This window comes from Pithys albifrons, chromosome 22 (assembly GCF_047495875.1).
Source record: "Pithys albifrons albifrons isolate INPA30051 chromosome 22, PitAlb_v1, whole genome shotgun sequence".
NCBI lineage: Eukaryota > Metazoa > Chordata > Aves > Passeriformes > Thamnophilidae > Pithys > Pithys albifrons.
The window spans coordinates 6,377,145-6,400,601 of record NC_092479.1 but is presented as its reverse complement, the minus strand read 5'-3'; the positions used below and the strand labels follow the sequence as shown (position 1 = coordinate 6,400,601).

The 23,457-nt window shown below is 48.2% G+C and overlaps 2 protein-coding genes across 6 annotated transcripts; both read right to left on the bottom strand.

The window, feature by feature from the left end:
- Positions 1–717: 717 nt before the first annotated feature.
- LOC139681877 (C-signal-like) lies at positions 718–10,649 on the bottom strand. The gene is made up of 6 exons (XM_071575632.1): positions 10,417–10,649; positions 3,616–3,667; positions 3,147–3,334; positions 2,594–2,749; positions 1,669–1,779; positions 718–1,460 (listed from the first exon to the last, which is right to left on the bottom strand). The coding sequence occupies exons 1-6, from the start codon at positions 10,555–10,557 to the stop codon at positions 1,347–1,349; spliced, it is 762 nt and encodes a 253-aa protein (XP_071431733.1). The 5' UTR covers positions 10,558–10,649; the 3' UTR covers positions 718–1,346.
- A 1,883-nt stretch (positions 10,650–12,532) lies between these two features.
- On the bottom strand, positions 12,533–22,754 carry CCNL2 (cyclin L2). 5 transcript variants are annotated; one of them, XM_071575463.1, is made up of 11 exons: positions 22,444–22,754; positions 21,634–21,708; positions 20,166–20,275; positions 19,817–19,937; positions 18,612–18,676; positions 15,757–15,856; positions 15,569–15,673; positions 15,200–15,341; positions 14,345–14,462; positions 14,171–14,263; positions 12,533–13,833 (listed from the first exon to the last, which is right to left on the bottom strand). In XM_071575463.1, exons 1-11 carry the CDS (start codon positions 22,726–22,728, stop codon positions 13,479–13,481), a joined length of 1,569 nt encoding a protein of 522 aa, XP_071431564.1. In that variant the 5' UTR covers positions 22,729–22,754; the 3' UTR covers positions 12,533–13,478. The 5 variants fall into 5 exon arrangements, with proteins under 5 accessions (XP_071431564.1, XP_071431565.1, XP_071431567.1 ...); XM_071575464.1 differs by lacking the exons at positions 19,817–19,937; positions 20,166–20,275; positions 21,634–21,708; positions 22,444–22,754 and having other exon boundaries at positions 15,757–17,891; positions 18,612–19,744; XM_071575466.1 differs by lacking the exons at positions 18,612–18,676; positions 19,817–19,937; positions 20,166–20,275; positions 21,634–21,708; positions 22,444–22,754 and adding an exon at positions 16,220–18,594.
- Positions 22,755–23,457: the final 703 nt, after the last annotated feature.

The window sequence follows — 23,457 nt, the reverse complement described above, 5'->3', positions numbered from 1 at the left end:
TCTATGAATTCTGGACATCAGGAGGAATTTCTTCATGGGAAGGGGTATTAAGCATTGGAATGGGGTGCCCAGCAAGATGGGACAGTCTCCATCCCTGCAGGTGTCCAAGGAATGACTGGACATGGCAATTAATGCCTTGGTTTAGTTGGCAAGGTGGAGATCGGTCAAAGGTTGGACTTGATGATCTTGGAGGTCTTTTCCAACCTGGGTGATTCTGTGTTCTGTGATTCTGTTCCAGTGGGGCCGCACGTCCCTGCTGCGGTGGGGCCGTGGAGGGCAGGCAGACACCTCTCCCTTACACACCCTCGTCTGCATCCGCGGGCAGGGCTCGGTGGCTGCTGTCCAGGCACAGCCACACCTGTCTCTGCCTCTTACCTGCCTCTTGTTTGTCTTTTCTTACTTGGTACAGGAACCCACCACGTTGGCACAGCATGAAAGTGCCTAATCAGCTGACAGGAGGGAAGGATGGTGAAGCCAGTCCCAGACTTCAAAGAACTTTTTGCTTTTATACCTCCCTCAGCCAGCTCACAAGAGATTTATTCACCAGCTGCTCCTCCTAGTTCAGACCAGAACAAGGGTCTGTCTCAGTTTTACACCCCACCATATCAAACCCATCTAGCAATGGCTGGAGTTTCTTCCTGCAAGGTAGAAGTGCAGTTCTCTGGTCAGGGAAGAGAAATCCATGATGGAAAATTGACTGAAGCAGTTCAGTAAACAGACTGTTTAAACAAGACTTTATTGAAGACACTTCAGAAGTTTATGTACAAAACAACATTCCCACCCCCATAGCAGGATGTTAGTCACCCACTGGGAACAAAGCAATGCCTGGTGTATGCTGTCAACCTGGGGACAGTTTGCCAAAGAATTTACAGATTTACCAAATTCACGTGGTTCAGAGCTGGGCAATTTCAGCCTTGGCTCAGTTAGGACTGAAGGAAAGCGAAGGACCTTTATTCTGGAGACATGTCTCAGCAGACTGAGCATACTGAGACCTGACAGGCTTGCTCTGAGGTCAGGTCACTTAATTCTGCAGAGAGCAAGAGGCCCACTTTGGTTTTGGAAGCAAAGAGGAACCACCCCTTGGATTTACCTTGCTGGTTTTAATCCATTTCAGGTGGTTCCAGGAGACACCCACCACCAGGAGCACAGCAGTGTTTGGAGGGAGCATTAGGACAGAGCAGTAGCAACACCAAGTGAAAGACTCAGCCACCTTATTTTCCAAATACACCGAGAGAGGCTGGATATCAGCTTGGCTACTCCATCTAGCACGTAAGGAAACCCCAGAGACACAGAAGGAGAGGTTAGATCGTGACTGACACACTGTTTCTGTAGCAACCTGTGCACTTCTACCACGGTAGAGTTTCCCCTTGCCAGTCCAGGAAGGATCCGTTTTCTTTTTCCCCAAGACGTTCCAGAACAGAGAGAATACCTGGGATAGCCTCTTGCACCTGCATGGGAGCCTGGAATGAATCGAGCTTAGGTCATTACTGGGAACTTCCTACAGAAGAGAATCACATGCATTTAAGGAGATGGATCAAGGGGGATGTATTTTGGTGTTTCACGGTGTGCCTCTGCAGCACATGGAGGTGTGCACTGTGCCAGGAGCTCCTGCTCAGTGTTGGCACAACAAGAGAGCCATAGTTTCACCTCTCCAGAGATGCCACTCACCATGTTGCCACCCATGTCCGTCTGGAGCCAGCCTGGATGCAAAGACATACAGAGAATTCCATCCGATTTCAAGTCTGCAGCAAGACACCTGGTGATCATGTTGAGAGCAGTCTACAAGAGTGGAAACCATCTATTACTGTGCTGGTTTGTAAACCTTGAGCAAGACCTCAAGCCCAGCTAAAGGCACCTCCCTTCCACCAATCTGGCTCCTGACAAAGGAAGGGGCTTACAGTAAATTATCCAGACTTACTGAGGGCTTCATTCTCAGAGATACCTGTTAACAGAAGCACTGTGAAAGCTCTACCACCACAAACTCACTGCCCAAAGATGGAACTAAGTCATGATGGAAGATAAAGTAGCATTTGAAACTTCTAAGGAGCTGTGAGGAAAAGAATACTGACATAAGGACTGTGTTTTTCTGCAATAATCACTACACAAACGTTCATTTACTTCTGAACAGGGAAAACAAGAATTTAACAGCTTATGAGTAGGTGGTGTAGGAGAAACTCTGTGTCTGATCTTCACTATCTGTACGAACTCAGTCTCTGGAGGTGAGAAAACTGAAAATCCCACCTCTGACTAACTAATATCACAATGTACAGGTCAGCACACCTCTTGTTGAGTTTCATGCAGTCTTGCCTCAACTGGAGAGGAACACAGCTGGCAGTGCACACATTCCATGGCCTCACTTCTTCCCTGAATGCCAAATGGTGTGTGTCAGAGCAGTGATTTATCCGGGAGCCTGTTCCTCCGAAGTTCACGTGCCTGCTCCAGGGGACCTGTTTTACAGGTCCCATTTCCACCCACATGAAGAACAAGCACAGTTTCTGTGTCCATGGAGGTGCTGCACAGCTCCCATCACCGTCCTAAGCTCAGCATGGTCTCTAACTCCCAGCCTGCCCTCAGCCCAGGGAATCCCACAAACCTTTGCTATCCTGTAGGGATAGACCTTGAGGAACATCTCATTTGCTTGGACAAGTTGCATGGAGGCAGCGAGAGAGGACATGTTGATAATAGCAGCTCTGTGGCAGCCCATTCCTGTGCTCAGCTGGGCTGCCTTCCTCAGGAGGGGTAGGAATGCCTGGGAAAACAAGAGTTTGGTTTAATTGGCTGATTTTGGGTTGGTTTACTTTGGATAATTTCCCCATTCAAGGCAAGGCAGACTCTTGAAGAATTCCAGTACCACCAGCACAGAATGGTGATGGCTCTGTAGCCACAGAAGCCTTTCCAGCAGCCAGCTGGAAGTAGCAAGGACCTTCAGAATCTTCTGCCCACCAGCTAATCCCACCTGTCCACTGAAGTGACCTCACTCCACATGAATTCAAAGAAAGATCCCTGACAAACAGGACCTCTTGCTGCTCTCTAGACATGCAGTTCCATGTCAGAACTGCCTGCAGCTCCAAGGGCAAAATACCTTGGTTACAAGAGAAAAACCCTCTTTAGCACCCCAGATTAAGCACATTCCTCCCAGTCCTCACCTTGGTGACCATCAGCTGGGCAACAGTGTTGGTCTCATAGATGGTGAGCATTGTCTCTGCCGTGACCTCCTCCAGGGACGCCAGAACGTTGATGCCGGCGTTGTTAATGAGGCAGTTCAGGCCTTTGTCTCCCACAATTTCTTCCACTTCCTTGACTACTTTCTTGATGCTGTTTTCACACACCACATCTGCACACAGACCCACAGGGAACAGCAGTTCAGAGTCTGTCATGACACAACACGTGCCAACCCAAAGCCAAGGCTGAGTGGGGACATTCTGGCAGCACACAGATGACAATGCACAGAAGATTTTATATGGATTTTCTTTCCCCAGTGTTATTTTAAAGTGGTTTTCAGCTGCTGGTGACCATGTCCAGTTCCTGATCACTCAGGAGAGCAGGTTCTTCAGGTGCACTCACCTGAGTAAGTTGGACATATTTTTGTATACAGAAATAAAGCCCTTTACTCACCCAGCTGGAGGAGTTTGATGTTGCTGTATTGCTTGCTAAGCTGCTGGAGTTCCTAGGAAGAGGAAAATTTTTTGGTTATTTTTAATATATATGTAGAGAGGGAGAGAGTGATCTCCATGGCTATTACATAAAAGAGTTTGAGATCTGCACCTACAGAACCGTGACTGAAACATTTACATGACTGGACTGAAGGCATCGATATTACTTTGTTTCCCAGCCTGCTGAGCAGCTTTCCTGAGAGCCAGACCAACTGCTTTGAGGAACTGGACTCTTCCCCTGCTTAGTCAGATCCCAGCCTGTTGGAATTTCAGTGGGATAGTTCTCAGTGTGTTTCTCTCCAGGCTGTGTTTGCAGGGTAAGCACCAAACAGCAGTTCCACAGCAGCCCCGGGGCATTCCAGTAAAAAGCCAGTCATTCCCCAGTTTTCTGAGAAAAGCATCATTCCCCTGAAGCTCAGCTCGTGCAAGGCATCACTTCAGGGCAACAGGAATGCTTCAATTGAAATTACTGTTCGCAGGAAAAGCAATTTTCCCCTGGGCATTCTGTGTGCCCAGCAGTCTCGTTAGCATCAGTTGTTGGAGCTGAAGGGGAAGCACACATGAAATGAGTTACATGCACAGCCACTGTCCATGAGAACAATCCCCTCCCTGCTATAATTCAGTCATCTGTCAGCTCTCTCAGCAGAAACTGGTGTTCCTGGAGAAAATTTGTGGTGTTCCGGCTGGACCAAGTGTGTCCAAAATGGATTTATAGGCCCAGCTGGAATACTTGGGTTTCTGTGCCATGGAGCCGAGTGGGAAGTGTGGCCAAACACAACAGATGGATTTCATACTCCCAGTCATGTTCAGGAGACAGAGCAACCTGGCCAAACATTCCAGCTCCAGCAAAGCCATTTCTTTAGGAGCCCTTAGGGAATAGGGGTCGGGAGGGCTGGTTTGGAAAGAATCCTTCCTTGCCACTTGGAGACACTCAGGGACTCTGTGTCCTCTGACAAACTATAATGCATTACATCTTTTATCTTGGTTCATACCCTGCAGGATTCTCTCCAGGCTTGTTTGGGAAATTTGTTCTCCCACTGAGGCCAATCTACAACTGCAGTTAAGGCTATTAAGGGGAGGGGGAAGGAGAACAAGTCAGAAGCACAAAACCAGAAGACATTCCTTCCCTTGGACAGGGCTTAGTGGGATAGTTTTCAATAAATTAAAGGTCCAGAACACACTGTCTTGTTTATTGACAGTCCAGGATGAAATAGTTCTGCCATGTCAAGGCCTGCAATAATTACATGGCTTTGGACTCTCACTGGATTTCAGTTTGACAGTATCACTTAATTGATAATAAACTCCAGAAGTGCTCTGGCTTCTCAAGGTTTGTTCACTTATTTATAGTTCATTTATTTATATGCTTTATTCTCTGACAGAAACAAGCTACTGACTCCTGCTAAAAGGCCAGAGCTGTTTTGTGCAGCAACAGCAACTGAGAGGCTTGTGAAGTGAGGAAGCAACATTTCCAATTAGGAACTCCAAACACTGTGGCATTAAGCATTCTCCAGAACACAAACAGCACGAAATTGCAATCACTGCATGCCAATCAGGTTTCAAATTCAGTGTTTTTTTCCAGTTAGTTAATTAGTTAATAAGTGACTCCCCCCACTACAGTGGTTTACATTGCTCAGAGGCAGCTTCCAGGCACAAAGGTAACCTAAACAGCTTTGGTTCTCAAGAATGTTACACCTGATATAGCTGAAAAAAACAGTTACAAAACCTAAAAATTGCAGGAAAGCCTATTTTTTTCACCCTACTGTGACTAGAAGGAACATGAGGCGAGGACAGAGACAAGCAGGTCCAGCCAACATATCCCAGCTAAGGCATTTTAGTCGGTGTGCTGTGACAGCCAATTCAAAGCCAAACAAGACAAACAAACCCCACAAACCCCCACAACACAAAGTCCTAATTCTGTGTTCAGCTGCGTAGCTCCAGAACTGCTCTGCACCTGAATAGTCACCCCTGAGAATCAACTCTTAGGGAGTCCAAGGAGAAAATTAAACTCTGATTAGCATCTGTTGTTTCCTGCTTGCAGATTTTTAATTACGATTAACAGAGTCAGCCTATTCTGATTTAAACAAGATCCTCTGGCACTCAGAGCTCCAGACACAGATTCCTCAGTGCACAGGGTATTTATTGCTAGATTTCCACCAGGAATGTTTTGTTGTCTTTGTCATTTAGCAAGATTTACTTTGTCTTCTGTAGGAGAGCATTATCCACTCCAGTTACAGCCCTTGGAAAGGATTTTGGAAGCAGTCAAGCCAAACAAACGTAGCCTGTGGGCAGCTTTGTGAGGATCAGGGTGCCTGGGTATCCTCACATCCTCCTGCCTGCACTCGGGACAAAGCCAGAGGTGTGTCCTCTTCGCCCGTGGCCCTGTGAGGCGGATCACAATGTACAGCCAACTCAGTGGTCAAGTGTGTAACAGCTCCCACCCGCACTGCCCGGCCCCGCCGTCCTCTCGGAGTCAAAAAGCCAGACCTTAAAGCTGCGGGAAGTGTAAAACACCTCCAGAAAAAAAAAAAAAAGGCAACGCTGTAATAAGCCAAAATTAGAAAGACTTCAAGAATGCCCTCTTTGCCTGATACACATTGAGGAATGCCCCTTTTGCCTGATATAACACATCCATCACTGCTCCCCAGATGGCTCAGCTGCTCTTCCCAGTTGCAAACCAGCTGGTTAAAACATGTGGAAAAGGCAAAAAGAATCCCCCCCAGCCTGACAGAGGTGCAGAGCCGAGTCTGCCAGCGGCACAGACACGGCGCTGTCCGTATCATCAGCTCCTTCTTCAGGGGAAGGCAAACAGCACATCGAGCTCTGGGAGCTTTGCAGAGCTCTGCAGGGGACTCTGGAGCAGCGAGGAACTGAGTCCTTGTTCACTTGGGAAGGCGCTCGGGCTGCGGGGAGAGCAGGAGGGACGGGGATGCTCCTGCGTTGAGATGCCACATCCAGCCCTGGCATCGGAGTTCCACCGTGCCCATCTCCTCCTTCCCCCATCACAGCTGAGGCTGCACCGGTTTTAAGTGAAGTCCTGGGGTTTAGATGAGAGTTTTTCCCTTTTATGGGAAAGCAGGATGGGGAGAGAAGGAGTAAGAAGAAAACCAGGAGTGTGGGGATAATTACAGCTGTGTCCATGAGCCTGATAATAACTGCGCTGTGGTTTTGTCCATCTGGAGCGCAAAAACAGGACGTCAGGATTATTTTGCGGGAGATTTGTAGCTGCTTCCACTCGCAGTGCTGGAGCAGCCCAAGCAAAGGCAGATTGGAATCCAAGCGCGGCTGGAGGAGTCTCCGATGGTACTTTTCCAGGAGGGGCAGCGGTTATCTGGATGTGCCTGCGGGCTTGCTGCATGTTATCGTGTGATCTGAAGCCCATTTGTTAGGCAAATGTTCTGGGGAGGCCACCTAGGAGCTACTCAGCACAAGAACTCAGTTTTCACAACTTCTGCCAGCACAGACTCACATGAAAAGCCTGCAGCTGTTCAGCATTATCCCAAGGTTAGGGAGTTGCAGGAGATGCGCTGCCTTCCCTGGTAAGCAGAGGAAAGCAGTCAGCCTTCCCCAGCATCTTCCTACAGTCAGCTCTGAAGGGCTCTTCTCTGTCCACTGTTTGGAGGACTCCAAAGTATTCAGGCATCACAGCTGAGAGATTCCTGCCCAAGATGGACACTGTGTTTGCCAGTATTTAATCACTTTTCCTCTAAAATCTGGAAGGTTATTTTAAAAAGCCTTTTCATTCAAGATTTTCCCATTTTTTCCTCCCTCTCTGCACTCTGCAATGGGAAAATGCTACTCTGCCAAAGCAGAGCAGAATTTCAAGGAACTGTCCAAAGCTGCTGCTCTTCAGGTTCATTCTCTAAAGCAGGAGAAGACATGGGGACAGTGCACTTGAATTAAGAAGGATTTTTCAGGTGGTCACTTACCACGAAGCAAAGTAGGAAAAACAAAATTAGACTTGAACTGCTGACAAGAGAAAAAGCAAGCACTGACACTCAGGTGTGCAAAGAAGAACTTCAACTTTAGAGCCCAGTCTGCATGGTCAACAAACAGGGCTTATCTGGTCAAAGCCCATTCCATGTGCCCTAAGCCAAGCCTGCAGTGCCAGCCTCTGGAGAGCAGGAACCTGAACTCAGGGTGTTCAAGAGTTGATGGAGAAGTCAATGAAGGCAAAGGTTTCTCAAAAGAAAAAAAAAATCACTGAACCTCTGCCTTCCAACCACACCACACTCCAGCAACATTGCCAGGTTGGGTCCAAGCTTTGAGATCCCCAGTTGAATTTGTGCTCCCATGAACAAGACTCACAGTGCTGGAGACTCCAGCACGTCCCTGCTCCCCCTGTGCCAGCCCAAGGGACCAGCAGCACAGTGGAAACACTCAGGAGGTCAGAAGGTTTAGTGCCAACTTCATGCATTGCAGATGGGGCAGATAATGCTGGTGAAACCACCACAATACCTTTAGTAAAGATTTCTCTGCCTTGTGGAGTTTCCAAACCCATCTGTTAGAAATCTGCTTTCAGCTGGCTGCAGAGGCTTCTATTGATGTCCTGCCAAAGCACAGCACATGGCCTAGAGGTCCTTACAAAGAACAAAAACCCACCCTGATCCACCAAGGACAAACCTTGCCCCCCTAAAAAAAATGAAAAGCTTCGGATGCACCCCATGTGTCCTGCAGAATCCCCACTGGGGTTCCTGGAATGTGGCTCTGGGCCAGCTTCCTGCCTACAGGACACACTGCCAGCAGTCTTTCCAGGTTTCTGCCGCAGGCAAGGAGTGACCCAGACTCTTCCCAGACACACTGCACTGTTTAATCTTCCTCTGCAGGTTTACCAGCCCTTTTGCTCGAGGTTTTTAGGTACTGACAGCACACAAAACCTGCTGAGTCGTGAGAAGATAGTCCGTGTAACGTTTCCTAAGGAGCTCTTCCTATTGAAGGAACCATTTCACTTCTCCATGTAATCGATCCGAGACCATTATGATGAGAAATCACTGCTGAGCACAAGGGCCAGTTGGTGAAAAAGAGAAAGAACCTCCCTCAGCACCAGCTAAAGCAGCTTCAGAACAAACAGCTCTGCTGGGAGATTTGTATCTGCCACGGGTCAGGTGTCTCTGCTGCTTTCCTGTGCCACTACTGCCCCAGGGTTGTGCAATCCCTAAAGGAAACACGGCTGGGCCAGGTGCCAGGTGTGGGAACAGGAGTGAGAAGGGAACAGGCTGGCAGTGGATCCCTGTTCAGGAGCTCACGTGGTGCAGGAGGGGGCGAGGGGGAGCCACGGGGAGCAGAGCTCTCAAAGGCAGCCTGTGCACCTGATTTCAGCCTGGCTGGACAGTTTCTCAGCACTTCTATTCAGAAATATCCTAAATGTGCTTTTGTGCCGGAGAGATTTTTTTTTTTACAAGTAAAGAAATTAAGACTTTCCCCTGCAGTTTCATAAGTACCTGTAGAGCAGCAGAAGCTCCTGGTGGTCAGAGTGCAGGTGTCACCTGACCAACCTGCATCACATCCTTGAAGGGAACCCTCAGCAACAGCTTTTAAAGGTTTCATGTAGCCAAGCAGTAACCAAAGTTGCTGTATTGGTTTATTGCTCGCATGGTGTGATCACAGTTTGTGTGAGAGGAATCAAACCCACCAGGACAGGTTCTGTTTACTTCTGTCATGCTTGAAATAGGGGAGCTGCAGAGATAGGGGTTTGGGTATTAATTCTCTTACCAAATGCCTGTGGCATTACAGGGGGGTTCGAGACAGCCCCAGAGCCAAGAGCTCAGATTCCTGCAGCTCTGGAGCCACCAGGGTTTTCCCAGGAAAGAGGGTGATACCTGTACATATTGCTGTGCTGCCCTAATTCTGCCTTACAGAGGAGAGTCAAGCTGAGATTCACCCCTAGAGTCCACAAAGTGATGGATAACCCTCATGGATCTGCTCCCAAATTTGTCTGACAGTGATTTCTAGCAGGTTAGGGCTGGGGAAGGAGTCCCAGCAGTTTAGAGATGGGGAAGGAGTCCCAGCAGGTTAGGGATGGGGAAGGAGTCCCAGCAGTTTAGAGATGGGGAAGGAGTCCCAGCAGGTTCGGGATGGGGAAGGAGTCCCAGCAGGTTCGGGATGGGGAAGGAGTCCCACCACTGCTGTGATGCTGCAGCAGCAGGTAACAAAAGCTGCTGTTTTCAGCAGAAAGCTCTGGCTCCTGCCCAGCGAGGGGGCACTGAGGGGAATGTTGAATTCATCATTCACTTAGGCTTTCTCACTTGTTGCAAGTGCAGTGGAGAAAGGGAAAGGCTCAGCCCCTTCTGGGGACAGAGACACACCGTGCAGAGAGACACAGAAAACTGTGACGGGTCCCACCGGGAATGTTTCTGAGGGATGGGCTGCAGGGCAGGGGGCCAGGACGGACTTATCTCCAGCTGCAAATGCAGCGAGAAACTCGGGGATTAGAGGAAGGGGGTGGCAGGAGCCCTGGAGATGCTGCAGCTGCCCGGCCGTGGCCGCGGCGCGTCCCGCTCGCTCTGCTCCTCCCGGGAACGCTCCTGAGGATAGATATCCCCTCCTCCAGACTCGGAGACCCCCTCTGGCACCGGCTCAATCCCGTTCCATCGTCGGCCCCATCCCATCCTATCCCATCGCAGGCTCCATCCCTCCCCGGGCACACTCGCTGCCGGCTCTTGGGTGCAGAGATGCTCGAGATGTTCCGCGCATCCCAAAGTGCCTTCTCCACTCCTCCGGCCCCGTTACCCGCCCCCGGGTCCCCCCGCGCCCCCGACCCGCTCACCTGCGCCTTCTCGGGGTCCCGGCAGGTCGCAAGGACGAAGTCCGGGGAGGGGGTGGCGGCTGCGAGCCCCCGCACCAGCCCCAGCCCGATGCCGCGGCTGCAGCCGGTGATGAGCACGGAGCGGCAGCGCGGCTGGGCCATGGCTGGCTCGGCTCGGCTCGGCTGGTCCCGGCGCAGTTCCCAACCACGCGCGGTTCCCAACCTGCGCGATGCGGGGCCGTGTCGGTCCCGCCCCCGCCCGGCGCCTCCCCCGGGGTAGGCAAGGAACGGGCTCGGACAGAGGAAGGTGGGTTTGCTCTTCTCCCTCTCACAAAGCCTCGAACGTTGGTCCCCAAACTTCAGAAGGATAAAAAAGAGAGCCCCGCGTGTGGCAGCGGTGACTGAACCCCCCGAGTGGCCGCAGCGACCCCTGAGCGCTCTGCCCCTCAGTCCCGAGACCCACAGAACTGCACAAAGGTGGAATCGCTACTCCAGGATCGGGCAGAAGGAAAGACATCGGTTTTCTAACGGGGGAGGAAGCAGAGGCAGGAACTGAACCCCCTTTTCTGGACTCCCCCCGATCCTGCCAGAGGCTTTTTGGGAGCTCCAAGCGTTACATTACTATCCCTTCCACATTGGGGATGGCTGTTCCTGGAAATCACTCCAGGCTGCCTTGTCTTAGCCAGTCCTCACACGTATTCCCCACAGGGCTCACACGTGCCTTCCCAAGTCAACGATCTGTTACTGATCCACACATTCATACTGAAACTGTTATATGGAGAGATAAAGGTTTTAATTACATGTTAGCACAATATTGTCTTTATTAAAAGATGACTAGAAGCTTTTAAAACATTACCCCAAAAGCAGGCAGGAATAGCTTCCCCTGGACTTGGGAAACTAAACCAGAGATTGGGAAATTTGTTAGAATTCTGTGGAAAAGCCTCAAACATCTGCTGGGGCTGCCCTGTTTCCCTTTTGCTCATTTCTTTATTTCTGAATAACTGCAATAGCTCCAAAAATGTACAGGATTTACATATCTGCAAGTGTCTATTGGTGCTGGGAGCTCAGGTTCAGTGTTTCCATCACACTCCCAGGGTGAGAGGGTGACAAGACACTTGCAGGTATTTCTCATGCCTCAGCCCCACCAAGTGCTGGTTGTGAGCAAGGATGATCAGTAGGTTCTGGATCTGCCTGGATTCCAGTTCCCCAAAGGTGGTGGGAAAACTCATCTCTGTGCACAGACTGGAGGTGGCATGAAGGCAAGAGAAAGGCTGCCCTGGATAAAAATACCCTTTTTCCTCCTTCTCAAAAAAGCTCCTTTGCAGCCATTTCTGTCTCACAAAGACTCAACATCCCTCTTTTACAGGTGCCTTCCTTCCCATGTGCACTGAGTACATTTCACAATTCCCTTTGTGCATTCCAGAGGGTTTGCAGAATCTTTTAAAAACTCCCAATCAGGCCTAAAACTGCCTCACTAGTGGCCTCTTTGTGTGTAGGATGTGAACACCAGAAACAGGGATCACTGAGTAACCTGAGAGATGTTCTGGTGTGTAAGAGCCATGGAAGGGTCATCAGATGTTGAGAAAACAAAGTCATAACTCATCATCTGTAGATGCAGGTACATAAAGATGTTGGGCTTTTTTAGTTTATTTTTCACTTCAGCTCCTCCTCTGTCAGCTCCAGCACTGGGACCTCTGCTCTGTTCAGCAGCAGCACTGACTTCCCAAAATGTCTGAGCCTCACACCAAAACCACCACAGATGTTCAGCCACTCAAACAATTCCACCACCAAGAACTGGCACAAAGCCCACCCCTCCAGGGGTACAATTCTCACAACCCCAGTGTTACCTGTGCTCTCTGTTCCCCCCTGCACAGGTGAGGCCCAGAGCCAGCCCTGCTCAGGAACCTCAGCTGGGACCTGCCAGCTCCACCTGAAGGCAGAGAAATGCTCTTTCCCCCTCAGATCTTTGTATTTTGGTGCATGTTATGGAGGTGCCCAAAATTCTGAACTTCAAGGGAATAGAGATTTAATTCAATGTCTGAAGCCCACTACAATTTGATAATCTCTTCACTCAGCACCAAATTTCTTTCCTTATGAGGAGGCACAGTGGTGTAGCTCATAAGAAACTACTATTGAGTAAATTTAATAGAAAATCAAATACTTTAATGAAATTAGGGAGCATGAGAGTAACAGCTCAGATATACCACTAGAACTGATACTGCTGGGCTGTGGGGGTCTGCTAATTTGCTTTTAAACGCTCTGTTCTCCACCAAGCATGCAGATTGACAAACTACTAATTCTTCAGAGTGTCAAAGATCCTGAGTAAAGAATTTCAAACCACTTAGAATGTATATATAGGAAATGTCTTATGAGCTGGTGGCCTGCACACAGCATTGCACAGATAAAAATATACTACTCTCAATGCACAGAGCTAAATACTTTCACATTTATCAGAATTTTCTACACAAGGTTTTTTTATGATAGAATTCAAGTTTTGAATTTTCTTTATATATCTTCACCTGTATTAAACAAATGCTTATTTACATTGTGGATAAAGTGTAAAGGCTAGTAAGGCCATATTCCCATACTGTACTGTAACACTGCAAAATATATATACACATAGAACCTAATATAGGCAACAGCTCTAGAAAAGTCACCTCCCATCTGTACAACATCAGCCAGTATGAAAAGACAGCTTTGTTAGCACCGAGCCACTCCCAGGGGGTTGGGAACTGCCTGGAACCTTCCAGTTCCACAGGGCACAGGATTCCAAGGGCTGAGCCCCAGAGCTCCCACTGCAGAACTGGAAGTCCCAAACAATGCTACGGGATGGGAATCACTACAGAGCAGGACAGGAGCATCCAGAGGGTAAACAGGTTATGCTCCAGCACGACAGTTACCGGGACATTTATCAATCACATCAAGTCTCTCATCCTGTTAAGCCTTTCCTTTGGATTCATGGACAAGCACAGAACTGCCAGCAGAACACACGTTACTCCAGCGAGGCGGCTCAGCCCCAGACTGGCACAACCGCAGGGCCAAGCCCCGCTGCCGGCAGTGCCGGGGCTGCCGGTGCCCCTCGCTCAGCGGCGGTGCCGGCTGCGCCCGGGGTGCTCGCGCTCGTAGCGGTGCCCGGCGCGCTCGTAGGAGCGGGACCGCTCGTGCCGGTGGTTCCGGTAGTAGTGGCTCTTCTTCTTGTACTTGCCCGAGTGGTCGGAGCGCTCCCGGGAGCGGCTCCTGGAGCGGGAGGAGCTCCGGCTGCGGGACTTGCGCGCTTTGTGCGTGGAGTATTTGTAGTCTTTGGATTTCTTGTAGCTCCTCACCTTGGAGCCTTTGTAGCTCGAGCTGTGGTTGAACTGGCGCGGGGGGGAGTCGCTGCGGCTCCGGGAGCGGCTGTGGGACTTGGAGCCGCTGGAGGTGGAGTAACTTTCACTTTTCCTACGGGAAAGGAGACAAAGTTCCTTAAATTGGAAGAACTTCACTCTGTGTTCTGCTGTTCGTGAAAACTGATCTTGTGTCCTAAACTCACATCTGCTTATTGTAAAAATTTTTAGGAACCCCCTTTCTTCACCTTCAGTTACAGTAACACTGTTACCAAAATGCCAAAGTTTGGAGTTTCCTTCTGGAGTTTGGAGTTTATTCTGGAGTTTTCCCTTGTAGCACCCACTGCTGTGTCACTTCACAGCCTCCTGGAGATAACCCACCAAAGCTGACACTGCAATCCCAGCCTGGGAGGGTCTCCAAGCACACCCTCCCTTCTCACAGCAGCACATACCTGTGCTTAGGGGATGCAGATCTCGATGGTGATCTCGAGTAACTCTGATCTCTGCTTCCACTTCGACTTCTGCTTTCTCTTCCTTTCTGGACACTGCAAGAGACAACCAACACTCAGTTATTTTGCTTCAAGTACTTGTGAGAAGAAATAAGCTGCTTCCTGCTGAAGCCTTACCCATTGACTGGGCTATTGGAGCTCGTTCTCTTGGCTCCCTCTGCTTTCCTTTTAGCATTCTTCATTGCCTGGACAGGTAGTGGTGAAGGTTTATTTCCTTTAACCTCCTTTGGAGACTCTACAAAAACAAGCCTTTGTTATCTATTTTGCAAGTTTGGGAAGTACCTGAAAGGCTTGAAGCCTCCCCTGGCCCCATCTCACCATCTCTGCAAAAATGAGCCCTGCACAGCTGTATTTTGCACACGTGTGCACACACACAACCACCCACAAGCAGATCTGAACAAGTTCACAGAAAGCAGAAATTAATCTGAAACGTTTGTGCCAAAGTATTCAGTAACCCCAGGGAATGAAGTGCTGGAGGAGGCACAACAGCAACTTCCTTTCCTTGCCAGTTATTCAATACCATTTTAAAGGTAAACTGAGGAAGAAGATGGTAAATGTCACCTACGAGGCAGGACAGGCACCAGACTGGAAACTTTCAACCAAGGAAATATTCCCCACCCAACACCCCAAAATGTTACTCCTGTCAGAGCTCCTACCAAACCTCTGCTTTAATACTCCTCCAGCATAACATGCCAGTTGCTAGTATTTATTGCCAAAACCACATAAAAATGAGCCCTTGCACTATATGAGTTTAAACTAGCCTTAATTTTAGACTAATTGGATTTTAGCTTTTATCTCATTCAAGGAATCAGAGTTTCAGTGCCACTCAAACTCTGCCAGTTGCATAGTTGCTAGAAGCCAGCTTGAAAAGTCCCTCAACAAACCCCAAACCACACTTGTAAATGCATCCCAAAGGGGTAAATACACATGAAAGATGAGAAAGTTATTAAAAATGAGTTATCCACTCTTTACCATTTTTTGGGACAGGGGAAAATCCCGATGTGTTATCCAAACTCGGGGCTCCCTCAGGGACCAGACCTTTAGCCTGTGCCTTTGCCTCTTCAATAGCCAATTTCTTCTTCTCTATTTTACTTTCCAGATCAGATAAATCCACCTGTGAACACAGGAGCACTGCTTGTGACAACACTCAGTGGGCTACAACTTCCTACTTGCTCACTCACAGGGAAGGAAATGAGAGCCAAAGGAGTCCCAGACAGTGACTCCTCCTTGTTCCCTTCCCATTCCAGGCTTGCAGCTGGATTCAAACAGGGTAAGGTTTTCCAACTCATGTCCTGAACTGCAGCCTTTAGTGAGGACTCACAACATGAAAGAGAAACAAACCTTTTTCCTTGTGTAGAGCTGCAGAATTTTTAAGCAGATTTCTTGAATTTCCTCCTCTGTTGCTCCAAACAGTAAAAACCAGTGGGGGCGATTAGGAAGTGGGATCTGAAAGGGAGAGGAAGACAAGCTCAGTCTTTTGCTGCTGTTAGGAGGCTTCAAACCCCCAAATCCATGGAATTGTGGCTTACCTCCAATGTCCTGGCTGCCAGGTAAATGCATGCACAGGCAATGCTTTCTGGCTGGAACCTCACAAAGACATCTGTTCTCAGGCTGTCGTTCATGTAGTTCCTGAAAGACAAGACAGCAGAAGGTTGCAAAGCACTGCAAAGCTGTTTGGGGGTTTTGGGGGTTTTTCTTTTGGTTTTACTTCTACAAGGGCTCTTTTTTTCTGCATTCAGTTACTAGACTTCAACATTATACTCCTGTAACTCTATAAAGAGAAGCTGAATGATTTTTACTAGAAAAAAGTGATTAAAATACATCCCTCAAGGGGAGGGATGTGTGACAGAAATTAAACCAGAAATTAAACCTGACTGACTGCTGAAAATTCAGCTGTGAGAAGAGAACCAATTTTAACTTCACTTTTCCTGCTGGATCTCTACTGGCCTGCTCTCATGCAATAGACAAGTTATTTTCATCAGGACAACATACAATAGAGTCTGGAGTACTCAGTTATAGAATTTTAGGTTCACAGGTTGCCCTGCAAAAGGGCAGAACTCAGGTGTTTGGCAAAGCTGCAGCTCCTGCAGCAGTTCCCCCAGGAAAATGCAGTCCTCTTCAGCACATGAGAGCTTCCACTGGGATTTAAGGGGTCCATTTCCTTCAGAAGCAGCATTTTCCATCCAGAACAGAATTCCTTTTGATGCAAAAATCAGCCATAGAAGAAATCAGGGTGTTTGGGAACATCAGTTCAGGAGAACAGTCAGTATTCAGGCAGATCTCTTCTTTGGCACATGAAATAAGGTTTCCAAATTGTCCCATTTCAGTAAGGTTGCTTAAAATGAATATTCACAGAATGAGAAAACTGTAAAATATTGCACATATTCCAGTCAGTACATTAAGCATTATCCTGCTAAATCTTAAATACACAAAGTAACTTCCTCTGAATCTGTCAGCTTTAACAGATCTAGACTTGTGAGCACAGATATCAAGCAAAATATCAGACTGAGAAAAGCTAAAACCAGAAACAATAATGAAAGTCCTCAAAATATTATGTTTTATAGTAGTAATTAACCATGTGGGTACCCAGTATACAAGGATTCACTGACCCCCAAGACATCCAAAGCAGAGACCACAGGCCAGACACCTGCAACCACTTTACAGGGCAGACAGAAGGAACTGGAATCCCCAGAGTATCCCAACTCCCACTGTCCCAGCTTTCCTACATTCCTGTTTACACAGAGAGCAACTGCTACCCCAGAGAAGCAACACTACCCATCAGCTCATCTTTCTGGAAGAAAAAATACCTTTCTGTCCCACTACAAAGAGAGCACAAACTTTTTGGTCAAAAAAGAGATAAAGTGGAACTTCCCCCAGAAGTCACACAGCCTTTTTTCTGATTTGCCAAATTGAAAAACATGCCTGCTGCCAGGTTTGGCTTCTGCACATCTTCCCTGTGGGCTCAGAATCAGACACGTGAGGAAATGAATCCTTGTCACAATATTTAAAGAAAAAGGGAATATTGGAAAAATGCACATTTCAAAAAACAATTATACTGGATACCCACCAGTTTTCAGGTACTGGAAGCAACAAACATGAGCACACAGATCTGTTATTGTAACATGTGACCCATTTCTCTATCAGGGCAGTAACTCCCACCTTGTTCCTCCTCCCCCTCCTCCCATTACAAGCAGGTGATGGCAGTGATCAGTCCACAACTCCATGCAAAGGTACTGGGAAATCAGGAAGAGTCTCTAAGTATTCCACTTGTCTCCAGGCTTCAAACATGTACTCAAATGTTCTCTGACTAGTTTACAAATGGCAACTATTAATTTTTTGTCTGTTAATTCACCCCTTTAAGACTTAAACCCCACCTTAAATTTGCTTTATCACTTAAGAACATCACATTATGAAACAGAACATTAAAAATCTTTCGTAACTTCGACAATCAGGTTATAAAATATACAAACAGTGAAAAATGCACAATAAAAATAAAAGTATAAGCACAAGAAGCAGTTGGCCAGTTACTCTACTATCATGTATATACCACCTGTCTAGAGCCAGCCTTCTCTTTGGAGAGCTTTGGGTTGACTGAAGACGGCAGCTATCCCTGCACCATGGGCAGCAGAGGAGAAGTCTTAGTCACTTACCCTCAGAGGCTACCCTTTGATTAAAAGAGTACAGAAAAGAAAAGTCAAAACTGGTTCTCTACACACAAGTCACAGTACCAGACAGTTCAGTCAGCAGAAATATGGTCTTTGGATTCACTAAAAGGTTTTTAGACCACGCTATTGTTAAAAAGCATTATGGTTTAAAAAGCATTATTTGTTTGTTAAGTTTAAGACCTGGGATTTTATAGAAGCTTCCCACCCCCAAGCAAATATTTATTGTAATGAGATCAATAAGGCAGAGGACATTTCTTGGCAAACATGAATCCAGTCTATCCATCTATCCTGTCTTAGAAGCTGAGAACTTGTATTATCCACAAATAAAAGAAATTTATCTGTGCTGAGTTTTTGAAACACCTGCAATCAAGCTCAAGCCCTGGGAAAAGCCATTTCCCAGCACTGGAAACAGACTTGAATTACATAAAAACAACCCCAAGGAAACACTTAAACCCACCCCATGTTTTCCCTTCAGCTGAAACGTGAAAGCAGAGAGGAGGGAAGTGAGAAGTCAGGGTGGAAAGCTACCTTACCATTAAAACAGTGCCTCTAACTTAAGAGGCCGATCAACATTTGGGAAGTAGTTTGGGGCACACCAAGAACAGGGGATCTGTCTGGTGTGGCCCCAAGCACTCCTGAGCAATGCTGCCCAGTGCCTCAAGTGACATATTTCTGCTACTGCCCCTTCTGGTCTCTTAGAACAAGGAAAATCAACTTACCATGAGGTCTGGACCAGGTGTTGGTTACGTTCACATTCTAATACCTGAAGGTACATAACGATTATCTGGAAGATATGGGTTATTGAGTTATTAATGAGCATCTGGAGAGCCACCAATCATTTCAGAGGGACATCCATGAGGCATCTGTTATCCTCTTTCAAGTCCTAAAACACTCCACATGAAGTGTTTGCACCATCCCCAGTGTTCATCTCCACACAGCTCTGACCTTCCTAACTCTCCATCTTCCGAGCCCATCCATCCTCCTACTCAGCCAGGTGTCTTGTCCTCACCTGCCTTCAACCTAAGGATGTTCTCCTACAGACCTCAGGACTCCTTTTGGCTGTAACTTGGGAGGAAAAATTGCTCCCTGCAATGGGCAGTAAGAGAAGTGAAGAAGTGTGTGCATCTCACACAGAGTGTCACTGCTCTGGTCAGTTCTAAGGGCTCTTCCTTTGGTTTGGAAGGAAAAAAGGCTGCAGAGAGGAAGGCTGAGAGCAAAATTCACACCAACCAACCAACAAGCACAGCTGCCCTCTGGGGTGGGGCACACAAGAGAATTCTGGGTGTCAGGCAGGCTCAAAAAGAAGACTTTGAACAGGAGTTTTTAGGAGGAAAGTGGAAGATCCCAAGTTCTGCTGGCACAGAGGTAGGAAGTTCTGTTACCACAGTTAAGGCATAATACTAATGGCAATAAAGAACTAACTTAACACCTGCAGTAACTTGTGGCTTTCCAGTATCATCCTAGTCTGGTACTTGACACTTGTCCATTGAGGGCTGTCTCATTTCTAGCCAAGCCCTCCACACCTGAGTGTAACTTCAGAGCACAACAACCACCAACTAGCTCAGATGGATTTAATACCTCAGCAAGTTTCCACAAGGAGACATCATGACAACTCCAGGGCTCCAAACTCCTTTTCTGCTTAAGAATCTACATCAAAGTGACATTTTCTACACCAAAGCTACCTACTCATCCAATTTGACTTCAAGGGACACTGAGCACCTGCATCCACCTCGTCGTCTTTCAGCAGTGATACAAGACCAATTAGTAAGAGTCTCTTAAATGAGAAAGAAAACATCAGGATGGTAAGAAACTAATCCTTCTGAATTATCTAAAGTTATCATGTACAATCCACAGAGATTCCACAGAGTCAGAGAGCCTCCTCAAAGCATTCCAGCTTAGCAAGTGAACTTAAGACAGTACAAACCTTATGAGGGTGCTTCACATGGACACAAAATCCCAACTCCTTCAACACTCTCCTTTCTGCCTTTATTATTTGATTCTTCAAGTTCACATATTCTTGATCCAGTATTAGAGGCACAGGTTTTCTGCAAGACAAGTGGAAATTCTGAGGATCATCTCAACCTCAGAGAGGACTCACATTTGTGTAAAAATAAGAGATATCACCATACATAACACTAAAAAAACTAAGTAATGAAACCTGTCAACCCACTTCATGAGCTCCCTAAGATGTTTCCTGATTTATGAACGAGGCTCCCAGGAAGTTTAATGATTCAAACAGAGCAGAACAACTTTCTTTCAGAGTCTGTGCTTACTTTTTCTCCCGGAGGTGTCTGAGCCGATGGAAGACGTTAATGACGTCCCGAATCCGCCTCGGGGCCTCCTCGATTTTGGATGCCAGATGAACACAGGCCATGGACACGTGCTGGAAATAAAGCAGGTAACTTATTTATCTAATTGTCTCAGGTTGGTCCAGTTTCTTACCAAGCCTGGACTGCCTGCTCCCTTCCCCCAGAGTCTTCCCGGCAAGGAGAGAAAAAACTGGAAAGAAAAGGACTTAAAAGAAACTGAACGGAATTAAAATAAAAAGAAATTATATTTTCTAAGATCCACAAACACGTGTGCAATTTACACACTATGTGAGGCCCCACGCCAGGGGGGGAAAAAAGGAAAAAGGAAAAAGGGGAGAAGGCTTAACAAGAAATGAGGGGGAAACAAACCCAAACCACGACAAATGAAACAGACAAATACAATGAAAGACTCCAGGTGTAATGGTTTGACCCAAGGCCTTCCCCAGTAACCATTGTATCTAAGGAAGTTACAAGTATTCCACACGTGTCTTTCACTTAGCAGTGGGGGAGTGGTTGGGTTGTTCCTTTTTTCCGGTCCTTGGCTGAGGAGCTGGAGGGAGGTGGTGGAGGTCTGGTCCCTCCGGTCCCTGGTGTTTCTCCTGTCCTGGGTGAGATTGTTTCATTCTTGTTCCCCTTCCTTGAGGTTTTTAATTGTGTTTGTTTTGATTCATTCGGCTTCTTTGGGTTGGGGTGATGTCTTCCCTATTTTCCAGCTAATCAATCCCCTTTTCTCCCTTCCCCTCTCCCCTGGGGGGTGGGATCCTACGTATTGTGTATACAGTGTGGTTTGTAAATGTTAGTAAATATAATTTATTCTTTTTATTCAGTTCAGTTTCTTTAGAGTGCATTTCTTTTCAGTTTTTTTTTCCCTTTTCCTTTGCTGGGAAAGTTCTGGGAGGGGGGAAGGGGGGCCAGTCCAGGGTTGGCAACAGCTGGGCCAAACCTGCGACACCAGGAAAAGGAGAACAAGCATGAAACAATCTCACCCAACCCAGGCCAGGAAAAACCAAGAGAAACAGAACAGGCTGTTCAGGCTTCTCCTGCTCCCCTTCCTATCTCCTCTCCTCCTACTCTTACATGGAAAACACGTGTGGAATACTCTGTAATGTCCAATTCCTCAGTTACACCTGGTTACTGAGGAAGCCATGGATCAAACCCACCACACTAATATATTGTATTCTGTGGTAGCAGTTCCAGCTCAGGAACTGATCTCCTTCCAGCTGAAGGAAGATAACAAGAATGGCAAAGCAAGGAAATGCTGAATATTTGATCAAAATCACCATTATGTAGCTTTGTAAAATCATGTTGCTCCATAAATATCATCTCCAAGCTACTCACTAACACTGATCACATCCCACATGACAATTTGCCACAAGACATCAAAGATTAAAAAGTGTGTATGGCTACAAATGTTATTTTAATGCTTCCTTACCTCCATGGAATGCTTCACAAACGACTTGGTATAAAAAAACCTCTGGAATAGCACCTGGCCTGTAGCCATAGCCACCTAAAAACAGAGAGAATTCCAACAGGCATGAACAAAACTCCCAGTTCCAAGGAGAAATTTCAACAGATTTAAGACCCAGAAGCTCAGGAGTAAGTTCAGGGCTATCTGAGGAAAATTAGTTCTTTAAGGAGTTAAGTTTCCCAAAATATTATCAACACAATACTGTCTGTAAATCAAATACATACATTAAATCACAAATTTCGTTTATAAAGTATGAAAATAGGATCTTAAATAACTAATTAACTAATTTCCAACCTAGCCGATTCCGTTAAATACTAATCTAAAAAGGAGAGGGGGGAACCCAAACCCCAGTAAAACTGAAAATTATGAGGATATATCGGAAAAACTCCTATTTTGGGCGCGGAAAGAGAGAGTGAATTTAATAACATTATGATTTGCATCCATTTGAGTAGCCGAGGCTCGACAGTCGGGACACGCCCGGAAGTTTTAACGCTCAGAGAACAACGAGGCCGTTTGGGCCTGAAGTTCTACGGGAAACAAAAGCCTCCCGAGGTCACTCAAAGCAGCCTGAAGAAATCCGTCTTTGCACAATCCCCGGTCACGGGAGAGCGCGGCGGGGGCGGCGCGGAAGGCGCTGACATCACCCTCGTCCTGCGCTGCGAGGCTGGGCCGGGCCCCGCGGCCTGCCCGGCCTGGGGCCCACCCAGCGGCCCCGCGGCCAAACCGCGGCCCGGCCCCGCTCCCAGAGCCCTCCCGCCCGCGGCCCAGCCCCACCTGCGGCAGCCGCAGCAGGATCCCGGCCGCCTGGATGAGCTCGCAGCCGGTGACGCGCAGCTCGGTCTCGGTGTCCGGGTCTAGGCCGCTGCTCATGGACGGCGTGAAGCGCAGCGTGTGCTCGGGCAGCAGGCAGTTCTCCAGCGTGATCAGCACGCCGGAGTAGAGCCGATCGCCGATCAGCACCGCGCCGGGGCCCGGGGCCGGGGTGGGCACCGCTCCGGCCGCCTGAGGGCCCGCGGGGCCGCCGCCACCTCCCGCACCGCCCGCCGCCAGCGCCGCCATTTTGTGCCGCCGACGCCTCGCTGGCCCCGCGCGCCGGCCCCTCCCTCCCCGCCCGCATCCGCCGCAGCCCATTGGTGGAGCGCGGCGCGGCGCCGCACGCTGATTGGCGGAGCGGCGGTGACGTCAGACGCCGGCAAGGCCGCGGTGACGCAGCGCTCGGGAATCGGGCGGGGGGGGGGGGGTGGGGGCAGAGCCCTCAGAGCGGGGCGGGCCCGGAACGAGCCGCGATCGCCCAGGAAAGGGCTTTAGTCAGGCAAAATATTAACTCAGATAGGTAAACGAACAGACTGTGTGTCCTTGTGTCCTCAGCGCGCCTTCCTGTGTGCCGAGGGCCGACATCCTGCCCTACTCCCCTCCCAGGCTGGGTTTTCCCCGTGCGGCGCCAGAACTCACCACACACCCCCACAAAATAGTTTTTTTCCAGTAACAGTTGCCAACATCCCCCCCCCCCTTTATTAAGGTTTCATGTCCTTAACAGCGGGGCTGGGTCCATAGGCAAGGGTCGACATCGTCCCCCCCTTTTCCTCCAGGGCTGGGTTTTCCCTTGTGCAGCTCCAGAAGTCACCAAATTATTTCCCCATAGCAGTTAGTAAATAAAACTATCTTTATTAAGTGCTTAAGAGAACAGATTATATGTGTCCTTGCATCCTTAACACACAGGGCCCATGTGAGGGTTGACATTCCCTCCTACCTTCCTCCAGGCTGAATTTTCCCCCAAACAGTTGCAGA